The sequence below is a fragment of the Cucurbita pepo genome, chromosome LG19 (genome assembly GCF_002806865.2).
Source record: "Cucurbita pepo subsp. pepo cultivar mu-cu-16 chromosome LG19, ASM280686v2, whole genome shotgun sequence".
Classification (NCBI taxonomy): domain Eukaryota; kingdom Viridiplantae; phylum Streptophyta; class Magnoliopsida; order Cucurbitales; family Cucurbitaceae; genus Cucurbita; species Cucurbita pepo.
The window spans coordinates 5180559-5197869 of NC_036656.1; the positions used below are offsets into that span (position 1 = coordinate 5180559).

Below are 17311 nucleotides of genomic sequence, written 5' to 3' on the forward strand. Positions count from 1 at the left end.
TACTTGGTTTGGGCCGTAAGGAGTGTTTAAAAGGGGCAGAAAAGGAAAAATAAAAAATAAAAAATAAAAAAAGAAAGAAGAAGAAGAAGAAGTACAGAGCAGTGAGTAGGGTGAACGGTAGGGCCAGAGGATTAAAGGTCAAGAAGACATCAGAGAGCCGTACGGGGCTCTGTCTTAAGCCGACAAGACGGCACATTTATTGAGCCGATTTGTTTTTGGTCCTTCTTTTTCTTCTTCAAGTAGGTTTACAAGGCAAACGACCCACCCACCCAGTTTAAGAGCAAAGCAAACGGCTTCAAACGCTGAGTGAGAAGATTATTAAAGTCGTTGACCTATTCTAACAGTTGGAAGAAGGGAGCAGACAATACACCGCTCAACATTCGCGCATGGAGCGTATCGTAATTTCCCCTTTCTACTTTAGTCTACGGTCAACGATTCGTGCTTTACTCGCGTGTATTTACTCGCCCCTTATCCAATCGGATAGCTTACGCACTCAAAAACTGCCACGTTGACTCGCCCGGTCATTTCGTATGGCTATGTAAAATACTATTGGCTTCAAAATATATTTCCCCCTTCAACCCACTGTTCATATTTTGGGTATAATTATATAAAAAAAAAAAAAAAAAAAAAAAAAACCCAACATTTTTTAGAGTAGGGACTACACGTGCCACAGGCGTGGGGACGGAGAAGCTGTATCCACCCTCTTTTTTCAATTTTAAAATTCATTTATTTTCTAAAAGAATCTGGAGGCGAACAGGGATTTTTTCCTATTTTTTTAAAGTTAAATGAATATATTTAAACAACATATTTATATATATTTATAAAGATTTAAATATAAAGAAAAAGAAAAAAGACGGAGAAATTGGGAGGGAATGAGGAGGCAAGCATAGCTTAGGTGAGTGGAGGAGTGAGTAGTGTGCAGTGTACCGTTGCGTTTCATTATCCGCGCCAAACTCCAAAAAGTCTTTTCTTTGTTTCTTTTGCACTCTGCTTTCTCATATTTATTTTAAATCTCAAAAAAGAGACTTCGAGGAAAGACAAAGACAGAGCCAAACCCCAAAACATTATAAAGTGAAAAGACGACAGGCGTGCAACCATCTCCGCATAAAACCTCTTTGTTGCTTAGCTTCATTCTGGGACTGTGTCTCTCTCTCTCTCTCCTCTGCTCAAAAATCTCATTCTCAATCTCAATCCAATCGCCCAGTAACAGATACGCCTATGGATATCCCTTTCTCTTTGACCACTCCCTTTTCTTCTTTCGCCTTCCCATTCCTCAAATGACATAACCCTTTCTCCTCCTTTTTCTTCCAACAAAACAACCCCATGGCTCTCCCGGATGAAGCCCAGGTTCAGGAGATTGAAACCCAGTCCTACGTTCTTGATGCCCTGTTCTGTGAAGACCTCTGCTGCGACGAAGATTTCGATGGAAATGGGACCGTTGAAGATAGCGATTACTGGGAAACTCTGAGAATGGACCAGCCTTTTCTCGCTATTAATTTGCTGGAAAAAGACCCACTTTGGGAGGATGATGAAGAATTGCAGTCTCTAATTTCAAAAGAAGAGCAAACTCATGTTTGTAATGCTTCTGTTACCTCTGATGGGTATCTAATTCAGGCTCGGAATGAGGCATTGTCCTGGATTTTTAGTGTTAAACATCACTACGCTTTCTCTGCTTTCACCTCTCTTCTTGCTGTTAACTACTTCGATAGATTCGTTTCAAATGTGAGGTTCCAGAGGGACAAGCCATGGATGAGTCAGCTTGCAGCTGTTGCTTGCCTCTCGCTGGCTGCCAAAGTGGAGGAGACCCAGGTCCCCCTTCTCCTGGACCTTCAAGTATGTAAAGCTTTCAAATCATCCTCCAACTGTTTGATGAAATGCCGCAGTGAAACTACATTCTTGGTTTCTTGCTCTGTAAACCCATTTTGAAACTTGGCATTGTTGTATTCTGTTTTAGGTGGTAGAATCCAAGTTTTTATTTGAAGCTAAGACCATACAGAGAATGGAGCTACTGGTGTTGTCTGCCCTTCAATGGAAGATGCATCCAGTTACTCCCTTTTCCTTTCTTCGTCACATTACCAGGAGGTTGCCTCTGAAGGACCATATGCTTTGGGAGCTTCTTGGGAGGTTTCAGAGCCATCTCCTCTCTATAATAGCTGGTAAATGGCTGACTTATAGTGCCTAACTTTTGTTTCTTTGCTTATCATGCGAACATAAATGTTGTTCCATAATGAAATGGTTGGTATCTTAATAGCAATGGTCATTCCACTGCCAGATCATAGATTCTTGTGCTACCTGCCTTCTGTCTTGGCCACCGCTACAATATTGCATATCATTAATGAGATTGAGCCATGTAATTTCTTGGAATACCAGAATGAGCTCCTCAGTGTACTTAAAATTAATAAGGTACTGATGAACAACACGGATGAATGTCTGAATGTTTCTGATTTTCTACTGCATTGCCTAAAGTTATGGCCAGCTGAAACATGTTATATCTTTACAGAATCATCTAGATGAATGCTACAAGGTCATCCTTGATTCACTTGGCAGTAATGGCAGTATCAATAGCTATCAAATGTGTGGACTGGGTAGCCCACGCGATGTTATGGACGGATACTTCATCTCTGACTCCTCGAATGATTCATGGCCAATGGTACCATCCATCTCACCGTAGCCTAACACTCCACATTGAGAAAGCGCGCCATTTGGCCTATGAAATCTTTCTTGATGCTCCTACTTCCTACCAGCCTTCTGCTGAAGCAATACTCTTGAAATTGTTCTGGGACTCTCTTCACTTCTCACATGCATTATATAATATGATGTCCAATTTTTTTTGTTGTCGTTGCCTATTGGGAATTAAAACTGGTGAGACTAGGAATCATTGCTCTGAAGATGTGTATTGGTTCTTTCACTGGTGGTGGGGAGAAACAGAGTGGGATTGAGGAGGGGAAGATCTTGGTTGGGTTTCTATGTTGAGTTATGAATAGTCTTTTCATGTACTCCATCTTGGATATAGTACTACTTCAATTTGAGACCATATTATTTGTAAATTCAAATCTAGTTGTCTCTTTTATTTACTCCTTGCAATATTTTAATTGTGAAGGGCGTAACTGTTGTAGACTGGACTTGAAGGTTGAAAGGTTGTTTGGTTCTTCAAGGAACAGTTTGATGACAGTGATGCTTCATGGAGTCAAAATCATGCTGTAAGAACTGACAGCCAAAACCTGACTGCTCAGTTCTTTGGGTCATGAGAGTTCTTCTAAGCTGTAAATCCAGAAACCATAGGGGTTGGTTCTGCACGTTTTGAATAGTATCGTATAATGGGAACCGAAACCACCACAGCAAATGGGAATGAACATTGAGAATTGAGATTTGAGAACCCAAATATAGGATTTGAATTTTGTCAAACAGTATCTGCCAAGTACATTCAAACTTCTCCGATCATGTCTTAACTAGTATATGTGACACAATCATTTCTCATAAAGGTATAAAAATCTTTTCCTAGTAGACGTATTTTAAAACTATGAGGCTGACAGCAATATGGATCACAGAATCTGATAACAATATATTTGAGCTGTTACGATATCACTTCAACGAGATCCAAATGGACAGCACAATCTCTGGAGTGTTTTGATTTTTTTGGCTTTTGGTTTGAATTATTAATTTTTCAAGTTTCTTATCCTGGCTCCATCATTTTGGCATTCTTATATGATTAAATTTCCCATGATGGTTCATCAGATTATAACAATATTCTCCCAAGACTACGTGGGGAAGCAACCTGGGTGATGAGAAACAAGAACAAGACATGTAACAGTGAAAGAACACGAAAGGGTGGAGCAACAAGACCCACATTTATAAAATAACATTTATTTTTTAATTTGTCTTTATTATCGTTCACATGGCATGGGGTTCTTCCATCACTGCTTTTGTACATATCTTTCTTGGATCTCAAACCGAAACTATACACGAAAACGTGAGAATTCAACACTGCAGATCAGAGTGCACAGGTCTTTCAGGTACATATTTAGGTTCCTTCTGGTTTAATTTAAAGAGCTTTCCCACAAGGTGTTCATCAAAACAACTGGGATTAGACCTACAACGAAAGCTTAAACCCATCTGTTAGTTTTGGGTAGATGTTCTGTTTTTTCATCCAGTCTAACAAAGAATAAAGCTTAACTTTAAAGGAACAAAGAGAAAAAACCAGATAAAGCTATGGAACTTGCCTTGTTTGAGATATTGCTAGACAGCCAATCAAGACCTTCATACAGTCCTTGGCCTGAAGTGGCACAAGTGGCCTGGATGTACCTGCATCACTCATCTCTCTAGTTTCAGTAAAATTAAAAATGGAAAAAGTGTTCAAAAAGAAAATTCTACCCAAGTCTTTGAAGTGGTCTATCTTCACTGAATAAAAATATTAGTGATACTACTGCGTAAAGTATGTAATAAGACAGCAATAAATATGACAATATCGGCTAGCGGTAGTTTATCTTCCCTAGTAGACACGTTTTAAAAATCTTGAGAGAAGCTCGGAAGGGAAAGTCCAAAAATGACAATATTTGCTAGCAGTGAGCTTGAAGAATTGTTACGTGACTATAGCATGGGAGACCAACAATAGTATTTTCTAAAGAGAGATATGTACCAGCGACGATGTCGAAGTGAGTGAAGGCCAAGTTTATCAGTGATTTCAGCAACAGTCATAGCATTTGGAAGGTCTTGCTTGTTGGCAAACACCAGCACAGTTGCATCAACAAGTTCATGCTTGAAGGAGGAGCAAAAGCAAGATTAAGTGTAAAAGCCAAGTGATTTGTGAGGGTGGATGAAAGAAGCATTTAGAATTGAGCACCTCACTGAGCATCCTGTGAAGCTCATCCCTGGCTTCTGATATCCTATCTTTGTCATTGCTATCCACCACGAAGATAAGACCATGCGTGTTCTGAAAATAGTGCCTCCATAGAGGTCTGATCTGCATAGCATCAACAAGAAAGCAATGAATCAAAGCTTCATTATTGGGTTGATGGAATATGTCTCATGTTCATCAAATGATCAAACTAAGAGAATACCTTATCTTGGCCTCCAACATCCCACACTGTAAAGCTAACATTCTTGTACTCAACCGTTTCGACATTAAAACCTGATCGATGAATAAATAGATTAAAAAGATGTAATCACCAAAGCCAAAAAAGGGGCTTAGAAAAAGGAGATACCGATGGTGGGTATGGTGGTGACAATCTCTCCAAGCTTCAACTTATACAAAATGGTTGTTTTTCCAGAAGCATCAAGACCCACCATTAAAATCCTCATTTCTTTCTTTGCAAACAGCATCCTTACAAGCCGAGATATTGCCATTCCCATGGTTGCCGATCAAGATTTCAGACCACAAAATTAACTGACTAATATGAACTACCTGTGCGACGAAGAATTCTTGCGCTTGGAAAGCGAGAAGAGGAAGAAGAGCAAACCCAAATGAAAAGTTGAGTCGTCGAGTGGCTTTAGCATCAAGGAGCATTATAGAGAAAATGATAAAAGGCGTTAAAAGGCAAAGGGAATTGGATTCCGATAAGATTACAGGAATAAAGAGCCTGAGTTTTGAATAACTATTGGTGGTTTTGCCATAGCCATTTGTTTTTGGGATTCTTCAATTGCCAAGTAGCAATGTAATAGTACTCTGACACTCACATTTGAAATGAGAAAGAGAACAAACAAAATCAATGAACCCGATCTACCAAATTAGCATCAGCGGTGTTGGCCATGAACAAAACATCCCGAGTATATTATATCCGAAGGGTCTTCAGTAAAAGTCTACATAAAGAACAACTTCATGAAAATCTGAAAAACTACTCTTGAGACAAAAAACTTGACAATCCTAGCAATTGAATTGTACTGCTAAAATAAGGAGTGTTCTCTTGTTAGTAGGTCATAAGAGGTGACCCACTGCAATGAACGTCAGAAGCATCGGTCACCCTTTGCCTGGGAGACAAAGTTGTTATGCCAGCAACATCTACATCAAGATTGATAATATTTTTTCTCTTCTGGGTATCTAAGCTTAGCTTCTCATCAGAAGGCACTTCAGAGATTGGACTTGAGTGGCTTATTGTTTCCTTCTGGTGAGCGGACAACATAACTTGAGCTTCTGCTACCACTGAGGCATCATCATCTACAGCATACAGTATCTTCCTTACAGCTCCAACTACCTGTAAAAACGAATGGAAATGGAAATGCTCAATAAAATGGGCTTGAAATTCTAGTAACCCAAAGAAAATACGGATAGAATTAGAGAGATGATTATAGGAAATAAGTACGGGCAAATTTTCAATCTCTGGACTCTGGCAGAGTATCTCAATATCCCTTAGCTTAGCAAAGTAGAAATCCCTCTCTTTCTCGAGGCTGTCGATTGACAGCTTCAACGTCGTGATCTGCATTTTACACTAGTAAGTATATGCTTTCCAGTTTCTATTGTGTTATATATCAAAGTCATGCAGCTTCAGAAAATACCTGTTCATCATACGCAGTTATCCCATGAGATGGAGGTTTAGAAACATGTGCTGCCTGATTTCCTGAGTTAGCTGATGCTTCATTTTTCCGAGCATTCTGAGAGACCTGAGGCCTGGATGCTGCTGCTGAACCTTTCGCAGAAGAATGTGATGTGTTGCCTTTTTTGCTTGCCTCCTTTCCTCCTTTGGAAGTTTCTCTCCTTTCCAAAGCATTGTAACTACCAAGAATAATAAAAACGGATAACCAATATTGCAGTATAATTCAACAATCTGGATTAAAATAAATATACTAATGACTTCTTGATGATCATCCCTTTTCAGACATTGAAATTGACCATCGTTTATGTTGATCAAATCATGACGCGAAAGGGGCGAATCACGAATTAAAAGCATGATGATCAACCCAGCCCTCAACAAAACAAAGTTAATTCTGGTAATTGAAATTGTAGCAGATAATAGACAAACTTACGACTGCAAAACGCCTCCATTAACGGAATCACAATAACGTTTCATCCACTGCATGAACTCCAGATTATCAAGGGGCCTTCCTTTCACAAGCTTACTCACCTCGATATGCTACAACATTTTTCATGGGAGAAAAGTAATAAAATACAGATCAAGCGGATGCAAAGAACCCAAAAGAAAATCCTCATCAGTCAGAATATTTCTTAAAGAAACAGAACCAATCTGTAAAGTTGTACAAATAATAGATAAAACCAAAGGGGTTGATAAAAAGAAGATACCTTAGTGATCTTTAGTTTGTTGAAGACATCTTGGAGGACCTTAAAATTCTGAATCATTTCGTACTCGCTCTTCGCGTCGAAGTTGACCTTGTGCATCGGCACCATCCCTGGGTAAGCTGCATCCATCAATTGACAATGAACCGCACCTGAGCATGCCTACAACTCAAGAATCCATAACAGGGTCAAAATTTAAAAAATAAAAATAAATCTAGAAAGCTCGAAAAATAGATATGAATAATAAAAGGATCAGGGAGAAACCTCCTCGACTTTGGAAAGATTAAGATGAAGAGTGGAGTTGATCCAGGAGAGGATCTCCGATCTTCCAACAAAATAAGCCGAATCCATCATCCCAATTTTTGTCGCCATTTCTTAGGGCTCAGAATTTCTCTGTCGGAATCTGTCGCCGGCTCTGAAACTATTTCCCTGTCCGGAGATCCAGTGAGAAGAAGATCGAGTTGATATGGGTTTGCCAACGGATTTTTGAGGAGAGGAATTTAAAATGGGAGGAGGAGCGGGATTTCCAATAATTCAAAATGAAATGTCGCGTCGTCAAGAACGGTCGCCCCATCTTTACATGGGCTATTAGGCCCCTCTAATCCACTAAAAGCAGAAACTTTTTTGGGCTCTAAGCCCATTAACGTGCACTTTATACTTTCGTTTTTTTAATTTTATAAATAACTAAAATTTGTTCATGAAATTATTAAAATATTAAAAGAAATCAAAGATTATTATCTAAAAGTTTAATTGTAATTAATTGCAATAGAGATGTAAATTAGAGCTATAACAAAACAAATTTTTATAATAATAATAATATAAACTAAAGAGTCAAAGACGAAATAAATGGTGAATTACCAAACCAAGAGTGTTTTATTAAACAAAATCAACGAAAAATGAAAAATAAGGCATGAACTTGAAGGACTGTACAATGGAATTTGCATTCCATGAACCTTCACATACAGAATAGCTTCAAAGAGATTCAAGAATGGAAGAAACTGAGACAATCCCCCATCCACCCAAACCTGTTCCTTTTTATCAATGTTTCCTTCTTCTTTGTCCCACAAACCTCGCTGGACTGAATCGACTAAGATCGACAATGGCGGATTCTCCATCCAAAACAAGCTCAGCCATGGCCGCCCCAGTTGCAGGCCCATTCAAAATTCCCCAACAACTGTGACCAGTCGCCACATAACACCCTTTTGTCCCAGGAAGCTCGCCGATCACCGGCAAATCATCATCCGTGCATGGCAAGAAGCATGCCTGCTCTGCCTTCAATTCGGCCTCCCCTTCCCCCAATCGGCTCGACACAGTCTTCGCAACTCTCTTTAGAACGCTTATCGATTCTGGATTGGCTGCGATTTCCTCTGGATCCTCCGGCACATCCTCCACCGCCGACATCCCGCACACGTACACCTCCCCTGCCCAGCCCATCAACCCCATTTACATTCAAAATTACAATCCCAAAAAACCGTATACAAAATTCGAAATCCGAAAACAAGCTCACCAGTGGGACGAGGATACACCTCCGGGTCTATGGGTTTTCCTCCCTGGGCTGGATAGTAACCCAGAAACAGAGCATGCGGTGTAATGGCTTCAGGATCTTTAGGTTCCAAAATTATGCTGTGCGCTTTGAGGCCGTACACTCTGAACAGCGACGATACCGCCTCGAATTTCCCAGACCACGGTCCCAATGCCAGAACCACCGCATCAGCGTTAATTACTCGGCCGTCCTCAAGCACCGCCGATTCAACTTTTCCGCCCTCCGACGTAATCCTCTGCAATTTCCCGGTCACAACCTCCACGCCGTAATTTTCGATTGCATTGGATATGAGGGTCCGAGTGAAGAGCTGCGGGTGCACTTGTGCCGTCGTTTCCGTATTTCCGATGGTTCTCGTATTCCGAGCGGGGCCATCGACCCACGGAGGTACGGCGGAATCGCCGGTGGATTTAGAAGTGGAAGTAGAGGGGGTGGAAGGGTTTTGCGATTCGGAAATCGTAAGGCTGAGAGTGGTTAGGGCTCTATAACCGTACGATTTAGGGCCATCGAGCTCCTGTGAGAGAGAGCGGTGGAGATTAAAGCTTGCGCGAGCGAGAGTGGATAGGGGTCCGCCGTCGCACCAGTCGAGGGCGAGGAAGCCGCCGGCCTTGCCCGACGCAGCGCATGCGATGGCGGATTTCTCGACGAGAGTGACTGCCGCCCCTTTCTTGGCTAAAAAGTACGCGGTGCAGACTCCGATCACCCCTCCGCCGCAAACGACTACTTTTCTGGTTTCCATCTCCATCGACGACGGCGACGCTGCGGGAGAATAAGAGGATCTAATCAACGCAACAGTGGAAGGCCTAGAGTTCGGGATCGAACGAAGAAACGGAGAGAACGATGACGCTGAAACTGTCGGTGCCATTTCTGCCGATACTACTTCTCTCCCAAATTCTTCACTTGGGCCGACACCTGGTCGCCTCATCGTCCAGAAATTGGGCCAGATTGTGGCCCAAAAAGAAGCCCATTTGGAATCTCTTCATCAAAGGCCCATAATTTGATCCACATATGAAATATTATTTAGTTACTTTTAGGTTAATTATCTTTTAATTAGCTACAAGACAAGCTTAATTGGTTGATAATGAGAAAAGCCGCCATGTTTGGAGGTGAGTTTAGGCCAAAGGAAAACAACATAATTGGCAAATAAAGGCAATCATAAGCTGCGTTTTAATCAAACTTCTACCTAAAATTAAATTATTAAGTGTAATATCCAAATTTACCTACCCTACTAACCCCTACTCATTAATTACTACTAATATTAATTTATAATTTATAAAAAAAACAAAAACCAAAAAGAAGTCTAAAACTATGCATTAAATATTAAAAAAGTGAGCTTAGGGGTATAAAACATATTATATGCAAATATGTGACAAAATAATGGCATACAACTCCAAAGTTTGTAATAATAAAAGGGAATATTTAAAAATGCATGCATATATGGATATATCTAGTTGAATTTAACACCAAGTTGGGCATTGCTAGTGGAAGACTTATTCATTAGGTTCTTATACCAATCAAGTAATTAATTGTCCCTTTTAGTCAAAAGGAAATTGCATTAGTGGAGTTTGTCTAAATTTAATATTGTCGTGTATATATATATATATATATAATGAGAGATTTTTGTAATCAATAATTAAGATGTCAATGTCTTCTTTTATCAAGCCCTTTGAAAAAGGAATAAACAAAATTTTAGGTATTTAATCACAAAGGTGAAGAATTTAAACTTCTTTAACTACCCACTTTGTTAATAACCACTAATTAATATATTTTTATTATTAAAAAAAAAAAAAAACTCACAAAAATAAAGGCATGGAGATTTGTGCATAGACATATAAAATAGTGTGAATAAACACTAATAAATAGGTCCATTATGGCTCCTTCCTACTCTTAGCCTCTTACCCAATCACAAAAGTAAATGCCTTACAGCTAGCGAATCATATGACGTGGCCTTCCCATGCTTATCTCTTTCCCTATTTTCCTTAAATATATAAATTCATGCAATAATTATAAATCCTCTTTTTTTTTTTTTAAATTATAAAATTTATATTTAAGAGAATGTTAACATTAGACAGTTTCTATAATTTTATTTTAATTAAAAGAACTAGCACTCATGCAATAATTTTTTTTTTATAAATCATTATAATTTTAAATAAAATACTAATTATCTTGGTCTATATATATATATATATATATTTATATAATTTTCAGTTCTATTGCATTAGTTATTTATTAAAATAGTGAACTTAGTTATCGTTTGAATCGACGAGAAGGTGGGGTCCGCTTGGAAAATTCGACGACGTGGAAGACAACTGGGAACATCCGACATGACTACGCTCCGGGACTCCTCTGTCTGAGGTTGAGCAATCCAGTCAAGGAAGACGTGGTGCTTTTTGTGCATGACACGTGTGATTTCGCAATACAACTGTCAATTTTGTCTGTTATGGGCCAGGATGGATAGGAGGGAATCCTCGTTTCGCACGTGTCCAGTACTATAATATTGTCATGAGATAATTTTATATTTCCTAAACAATTAAAAAATTCGTTTCGTGCTTTGTAGACTTTGGTAGGGCAAATTTAAAATAATAATTTATTAGAAATTAAATAAAAAGTAGTAGAGATCCCTAACATATTTTACCATACTATTATATTTTAACATTTCATAACAATTCTGTTGATATTCAGTTTAAAAATGTTCACGTGAATTGACTTTCAAGGATTTATCCAAATATGCAACTAAGAAAAATATATTAAATTTTTCATCCCATCTTTTTAATTATATACAATTTCTTCGATTTAACCAAACTAATATTAATATAGATCAAAAAACAAATCTCTTAATTATTTTGTATAATACTTTGAGACATGACGTGTTTTCTTCGATTGTTTTTGAGCTACAAAAACAACATAATTAAGTGGATTTAGGTCACTGATATTGATATAAATTTCTAGTATGTTCTAATTAAATGTGATATTAGATAAAATTAACCCGTGTTTAATAATAATAAATGAAATTAAGGAATGGAAGTAAATGCAATAATTTGCCTCTTAAACAATAGTATTAATGAATAGTAAGGGAGAAGAATTTGGTAGGAAAGGAGAAAAAGGCGAAACGCACCGTGTTTGAAACATCCAACCAGACAGATGGGTAAGGTGGTGAAATTTGGTCGGAAAGTAAATGCTTCGTATTATTTTAATGATTTCAGAAATTCCAAATAAAATAAACGTGCTACATTGCTGGTCCCCACATTAACATTTACGTCATCTTATTGGAAGATGTGGAAAGGCCCAAGACAGGTCCCACCACCGTCTTAAAATTATATATTTTTTTAATTAAAAAAGAAGGGTCAAACGGTTTGGCTTCCCACTACCGACCTCCGTACATGTGCTACGAAACCTCCTCGAGCGTTCCCTTCCCACGTGCCATCTCTCTCTCTCTCTCTTCTTTTTTGAAATATATTCCCTTACCGACCAAATATTCCAATTTTTTCAATGTATTAATTAAACAAATTTAATCTTAAAAGAACATTTATCTATTAAGGTTGCTAAGCAATAATTTTTCGATGAAGCTTTAAATTTGAAAATTTTAAATTCATAAATAATGAAAGTAGTTGGAAATAGACAAACTCTTAACTTTCATTAAATGAAATGTAAAAAAATTAATAAATAATAAAAGAATGAAACAGAAAAATAAAAAGTAGAATGGAATGTTTAGAAAATAAATAAAATAGAAAGCACATGTGTGGTGGCGGTGGTGGTCGATGGCTGTTTGAGATCCGGGGGAGATAATTAATTTAATAATAGACTTTATTTAACAAAAATAAAAATAAAAATAAACTGCCAAATTGGTTGGTTGAATTACATTAATGCCCTCGTAACGAAATAAAAATGGCAAAGCCGCACGTGGGTTCTGTGTACGGCTGAAGAAAACACGTGAGAGAGGCGTTAAGAAGCACGTGTGAAGGTAATAGATAGGAATAAAAATAATAAAACCGTAAAGAGAAAATGCGGGTTTTTTCCAGCTGTCTTGCCTCCTTATTACCTTTACAATACTAATAATGAAATGGATTCTCCGCATCCCTTCTTTTGCCTTTGTACCATACCGGTCTTTTCCGGCCCCCAATAAATAAATAAATAGTTAATTAATTAAATAGATAAACCATATTATGATTTTGGACATATCTTTTTTATCAATTAATTTTGTAATATTTACCCGATAATTTAGAAAATATATCACGTACTTTACGCATTTATAAATTTCCAATGAAAAGTAAACTATATAATAATAATAATAATAGGGTGGCCGTATTAAGTTCCATTCCATATTTATTTCATTTTTTTTAATGTTAAATTTATAAATTTATATTAATAAAAGTGAGGAAAATAAGGAGATGGGGGGTGAGGTTGAGTGGAGGCAACAGGGCCGTACAAGGAGGAGTAAAGGCAAAGAGGGGAGAGGGAAAGAGGTGGGAAAAGACTATCATCACCGGCAGGTGTCGGTGGATAAAAAGTCCCCAAAGTTAGTTAGCTACGTGGAGGCGGGAGACTGGTGGAGGTGATGATATTGTCAGGGCTTACAGCCTGTACTGACACAAATGCAGCAATAATTATTCGCTCCCCAATTCGGCGTCCGTAATTGTCGTTTTNCATCATTTTTTTCTTTTTTTTTTTTTTTTTTTCCTTTAAAACTAATAAAAAAAGAAAAAAAGAAAGAGACACGCGAAGAAATGGAATTTATTATTATTTTTTTAAAAAAACGGGTGGAGGGAAATGGTAGACAGGCTGGCAAAATCAGTGAAAGTGGTTTCTTTTCAACCACCCCCTGCAAATCTCCGTACCCTTAGCTTCCTCCTTACCATCTCTCCCCATTTTGCTTAGCTCCCAAGTTCTCTCTTTTCCTAAAATAACACTATTTAATTTAACTTTAAATTCTTGTAAAAAAAGTATTTTACTGAACATATTGATTTTAATTCCCACTGTTATGATTTATTTAACGAAAATAATATATGGTTTACAGTTTTCATTTTTCATTTTTTAAATTTATTTGAATAACTCTATGATGTGGAAAAATATTTCTAAAATAAGTCAAAGTTGTCAATTTTTTCTAGCGAAAATGACTTATATCAACTCCAAAATAGTTTAATTAACTAAGATATAATAATATTATTAATAAATGAAAAAACATAAGAATCTTTCTAAAGTGTGTTCCAAAACGTGAGAGGAAAGGAAAAAAAAAAGTATTATGTAAGAGGAAAGAAAACTAGGTTAAATTTTGTAAAATTTTTAAATTCAACACAATTAAATAAGATAAAAAGTTAAAAGAATTATTTAAATAAGCTCAAACTATATTATACTTTAACTGAGTTTTTTTTTTAAAAAAAAAAAACAAGGAAACAAATTGATCAAAATTGGCTTGATATTTTATTCGATTTTTAAAAAAATCAAGGTGAACGATTGCAGACGTGGCAAGTGAGATTATAGCCACGTGGAATGAAGAAGAAGAGGAAAATGGAAGGTTGACGGCGTGGATAGAATAAGGAAAGGCGGTAATTATTGGAGGCGTAGGCACAGAAAGTCTTGCAGCACAAGGTGTGCGGTACGGAGCGTACCTCTCACGCTCCTTTAACGAGCGTTATCTTTTTTATTTCAAATTTTCAAATTTTAATTTTTTTTTTTTTTCTTTTGTCCAGAAACAGAGAAAGAAACTGAAAAAACAAAATGTACTAAAAATTAAAACTGAAAAACAAAAACAAAAGAAAGAGAGAGAAAAAGATTTAAAAGAATTGTTTTTTTCATATTAAATTTAATGAAGGTGAGACTCGACGCGTGTTCATTGCCAGCTGTATCGCAACCGCAACGGCCAACCGTTTAGTGGGGAGAAGTGGTGCCACTTACCGGACCGTTTCACACATTCTTTAAGACGAGCACACCGGATCATTCGGTATCCAGTCTCTACCCTTTTATAAGAACCCCCACCCTGCTCCATTAACTCTATTGAGAGAGCGAGCCGAACAAACAGGTCTGAGATCGACACCATCGAAGATATTTTCAATTTTCAAACGGAACCTTTACCTTAGTTTCCCCAATTTTTAGGTTCTGTTGCTAATCTTTCATGGCGGTTAACCGTAATGAGATGGATCGGATCAAGGGTCCGTGGAGCCCTGAAGAAGATGACGCTCTTCAGAGGCTCGTCCAGAAGCATGGCCCACGCAACTGGTCCCTCATCAGCAGATCGATTCACGGCCGCTCTGGGAAGTCCTGCCGGCTACGATGGTGCAATCAGCTATCGCCGCAGGTGGAGCACCGACCCTTCTCGCCGGAGGAGGACGAGACCATTATCAGAGCTCATGCGAACTTCGGCAACAGATGGGCTACTATTGCTCGGCTTCTTTCTGGCCGAACAGATAACGCCGTCAAGAATCACTGGAATTCGACGCTGAAACGGAAGTGCTCATCAATGATGAATGAGGGGTTTGAAGGGGAAAGCAACAGTCAGCCTCTGAAGAAATCGTTCAGCGCTGGCGCCGCTGTCAATATCTCCAACGGACTCTACATGAACCCCGGTAGTCCATCGGGATCTGACATAAGCGACTCTAGCGTTCCTGTTGTATCTCCAATCGTCTACCGCCCCGTTGCCAGAACCGGCAGCGTAATACCTCCGGGAGAATCAACTTTGTCCTCCGCCACAGATCCTCCGACGTCGCTATCGTTATCTCTCCCAGGAGTGGGTGCCGCCGGCGAAAGTTCAAATCGCGAAGGAAGTGGATCAACGGCGCAGGTGCCTCTACTGGAAGCATTCGCTCAAATACAGAGCATGGCGGCATCGGAGCTGGCGAGGGCGTCGCAGCTAGATAACAGACCCGATGAGTCGGCCGAGAAAATTAATGGGTTTGGAATATTCAGTGCAGATTTAATGGCGGTGATGCAAGAAATGATAAGGTCGGAGGTGAAAAGCTATATGGAAGGGCTATCGGATCCAAGAGGAAGAGGTTGTTTCCAGCAGGCTAAAGCCGGTGGGATCAGGAACGTTGGTTTTTAAGCGAACTGCGAGTTAATGAACAAGATTTGAACTGTTGAAGCGAAGTTGCCATCTCGGGGTTCGAGAGAAGAGGGAATGTTGGTTGGGGAGAGAATGAGAAACACAGTAAGAAAATGTGCTGTGGGGGGAAGAAGTAAACCTGGGAGTTGGGTTTCTTTCCATCTTTCTTCAACTCTTTTTTTAATGTTGTTTTTTAAGGAAATAATATTTTAGTGAATGAATGTACAGAGAAGGGAATGAAAGAAAATGAAAAGGGGAAAGTTCCCATTCCCAATTCCATTACAGACAGGAAATCCAACGCAAAACCATAATCAATTGGTTTCGTTTTGAATGTTCAAAGCTTCTTCTTCTGTGTTTGAAATTTGCAGCCCTGTTCTCAAGTTTTTAAGGAGCTTCCTTTCTAGCCATGGACTACCGGCGAGATGGGACTGAGGGAATTTTTTAATGGATATTCCTTTTTATTTGCTTCAACAAATGGATATTCTTTTTGAAGTTTAATTGGATGTCCGATGGTGTGGAATCTTGTTTTTAGTTGAAACAAATCCTATGAGGGATATTTTTTTTATTCAAAATCATTAAATTCCCACTTTGAGAGATCTATAGCTTTACTAACTTGATTACAAGACCATTCCAAAAATTAACAAAACTTTTGGATATGTTTTTGAAGTATTATATTAACCTATATGGAATAGAATTGGAACAAAGAAAATCCCGATTACAAAGCCAATCGAAGATCAAAGATTCAACCATCAAAATATATATTTTTCCTCTAATCCCTGTAGTTATCACAATAGCAAAGGTCACTGTAAAGATGAAAATCTGTCAAATTAAAGTCTAGTTGCCAAAAAAGAAAGGGAAAAAGAAAAGCTCCTTGCAGTCATATTCTACATCCCAGAAAATACCACTTGGTCAAATAAGTAACCTTTTTCAAACATAATGGGTGTACCTAACAAACTTTAGAAATAAAGAATTACAATTTCTATGCTGAATTTGCTAAATTAGCTTACATCATTTCTTCAGCAGCACAGTTTTCCAAAGTTGAGAATGAATAAAATTATGATAAGACCCAACTAAAAACAAAATGACCTTGACTGATCCATCAATATATGCATTTAGTGTACTCTATGTTCACCTTTATAATGCCACATATAGAAGCCAGTGTTATGGTAGTAAAGAAACTAATCTCATTCATGATGAGACACATCAACGTTAAAAAGATTAATTATAAAGAAAAATTCATAGTGTGCACTGGCTTAAAGAGTACTGAGAATTTTCCTATACATGGACATGCTCAAATACAATAGAATCCATCTAATATGCTTATTTCTAACAGAAGTGACAAAGTTCGAGCACCAATTACCTATTATGTCTTTCTCGTCGTTCAACGTAGTTTAATTTATCCAATGATACAACATTAGTTATGTTAATTGCATTAACTAAATTAATATAGAACATAATTTGAAAGAAATATTTCATGATCTATTTACTGATCCCAAAGTATATCGAAAAG

General features: G+C 38.0%; 5 protein-coding genes across 6 annotated transcripts; 2 read left to right on the plus strand and 3 right to left on the minus strand.

The window, feature by feature from the left end:
- The first annotated feature begins 899 nt into the window (after positions 1 to 899).
- On the plus strand, positions 900 to 3053 carry LOC111781197 (cyclin-D3-3-like). 2 transcript variants are annotated; one of them, XM_023661666.1, is made up of 4 exons: positions 900 to 1833; positions 1955 to 2156; positions 2252 to 2403; positions 2501 to 3053. In XM_023661666.1, exons 1-4 carry the CDS (start codon positions 1324 to 1326, stop codon positions 2669 to 2671), a joined length of 1035 nt encoding a protein of 344 aa, XP_023517434.1. In that variant the 5' UTR covers positions 900 to 1323; the 3' UTR covers positions 2672 to 3053. The 2 variants fall into 2 exon arrangements, with proteins under 2 accessions (XP_023517434.1, XP_023517435.1); XM_023661667.1 differs by having other exon boundaries at positions 903 to 1833; positions 2273 to 2403.
- A 763-nt stretch (positions 3054 to 3816) lies between these two features.
- Positions 3817 to 5491, minus strand: LOC111782284 (ADP-ribosylation factor 1-like). The gene is made up of 6 exons (XM_023663134.1): positions 5202 to 5491; positions 5058 to 5128; positions 4841 to 4960; positions 4637 to 4755; positions 4221 to 4302; positions 3817 to 4090 (listed from the first exon to the last, which is right to left on the minus strand). The coding sequence occupies exons 1-6, from the start codon at positions 5347 to 5349 to the stop codon at positions 4085 to 4087; spliced, it is 546 nt and encodes a 181-aa protein (XP_023518902.1). The 5' UTR covers positions 5350 to 5491; the 3' UTR covers positions 3817 to 4084.
- Positions 5492 to 5739: 248 nt separating this feature from the next.
- LOC111782283 (microtubule-associated protein RP/EB family member 1C-like) lies at positions 5740 to 7776 on the minus strand. Its single transcript, XM_023663133.1, has 6 exons — positions 7490 to 7776; positions 7232 to 7387; positions 6958 to 7064; positions 6490 to 6706; positions 6297 to 6410; positions 5740 to 6188 (listed from the first exon to the last, which is right to left on the minus strand). The coding sequence occupies exons 1-6, from the start codon at positions 7595 to 7597 to the stop codon at positions 5904 to 5906; spliced, it is 987 nt and encodes a 328-aa protein (XP_023518901.1). The 5' UTR covers positions 7598 to 7776; the 3' UTR covers positions 5740 to 5903.
- A 282-nt stretch (positions 7777 to 8058) lies between these two features.
- LOC111781247 (putative oxidoreductase TDA3) lies at positions 8059 to 9845 on the minus strand. Its single transcript, XM_023661729.1, has 2 exons — positions 8733 to 9845; positions 8059 to 8646 (listed from the first exon to the last, which is right to left on the minus strand). The coding sequence occupies exons 1-2, from the start codon at positions 9688 to 9690 to the stop codon at positions 8264 to 8266; spliced, it is 1341 nt and encodes a 446-aa protein (XP_023517497.1). The 5' UTR covers positions 9691 to 9845; the 3' UTR covers positions 8059 to 8263.
- A 4892-nt stretch (positions 9846 to 14737) lies between these two features.
- LOC111781249 (transcription factor MYB44-like) lies at positions 14738 to 16137 on the plus strand. Its single transcript, XM_023661731.1, has one exon. The coding sequence runs from the start codon at positions 14875 to 14877 to the stop codon at positions 15799 to 15801; it is 927 nt and encodes a 308-aa protein (XP_023517499.1). The 5' UTR covers positions 14738 to 14874; the 3' UTR covers positions 15802 to 16137.
- Positions 16138 to 17311: the final 1174 nt, after the last annotated feature.

Bases quoted from the DNA above. Each gene is read 5' to 3' on its own strand.
- LOC111781249 (XM_023661731.1), top strand. From the start codon at position 14,875: ATGGCGGTTAACCGTAATGAGATGGATCGGATCAAGGGTCCGTGGAGC.
- LOC111782284 (XM_023663134.1), bottom strand. From the start codon at position 5,349: ATGGGAATGGCAATATCTCGGCTTGTAAGGATGCTGTTTGCAAAGAAA. The intron at 5,129-5,201 runs GTATCTCCTTTT...TTCATCGATCAG, and splicing joins CACCACCATACCCACCATCG to GTTTTAATGTCGAAACGGTT. The intron at 4,303-4,636 runs GTACATATCTCT...TGAGTGATGCAG, and splicing joins TCACTTCGACATCGTCGCTG to GTACATCCAGGCCACTTGTG.
- LOC111782283 (XM_023663133.1), bottom strand. From the start codon at position 7,597: ATGGCGACAAAAATTGGGATGATGGATTCGGCTTATTTTGTTGGAAGA. The intron at 6,411-6,489 runs GTATTTTCTGAA...TGTAAAATGCAG, and splicing joins TAACTGCGTATGATGAACAG to ATCACGACGTTGAAGCTGTC. The intron at 6,189-6,296 runs GTACTTATTTCC...TCGTTTTTACAG, and splicing joins CAGAGATTGAAAATTTGCCC to GTAGTTGGAGCTGTAAGGAA.
- LOC111781247 (XM_023661729.1), bottom strand. From the start codon at position 9,690: ATGAGGCGACCAGGTGTCGGCCCAAGTGAAGAATTTGGGAGAGAAGTA. The intron at 8,647-8,732 runs GTGAGCTTGTTT...TGGGCTGGGCAG, and splicing joins GGTGTATCCTCGTCCCACTG to GGGAGGTGTACGTGTGCGGG.
- LOC111781197 (XM_023661666.1), top strand. From the start codon at position 1,324: ATGGCTCTCCCGGATGAAGCCCAGGTTCAGGAGATTGAAACCCAGTCC. The intron at 1,834-1,954 runs GTATGTAAAGCT...ATTCTGTTTTAG, and splicing joins CCCTTCTCCTGGACCTTCAA to GTGGTAGAATCCAAGTTTTT. The intron at 2,157-2,251 runs GTAAATGGCTGA...GTATCTTAATAG, and splicing joins TCTCCTCTCTATAATAGCTG to CAATGGTCATTCCACTGCCA.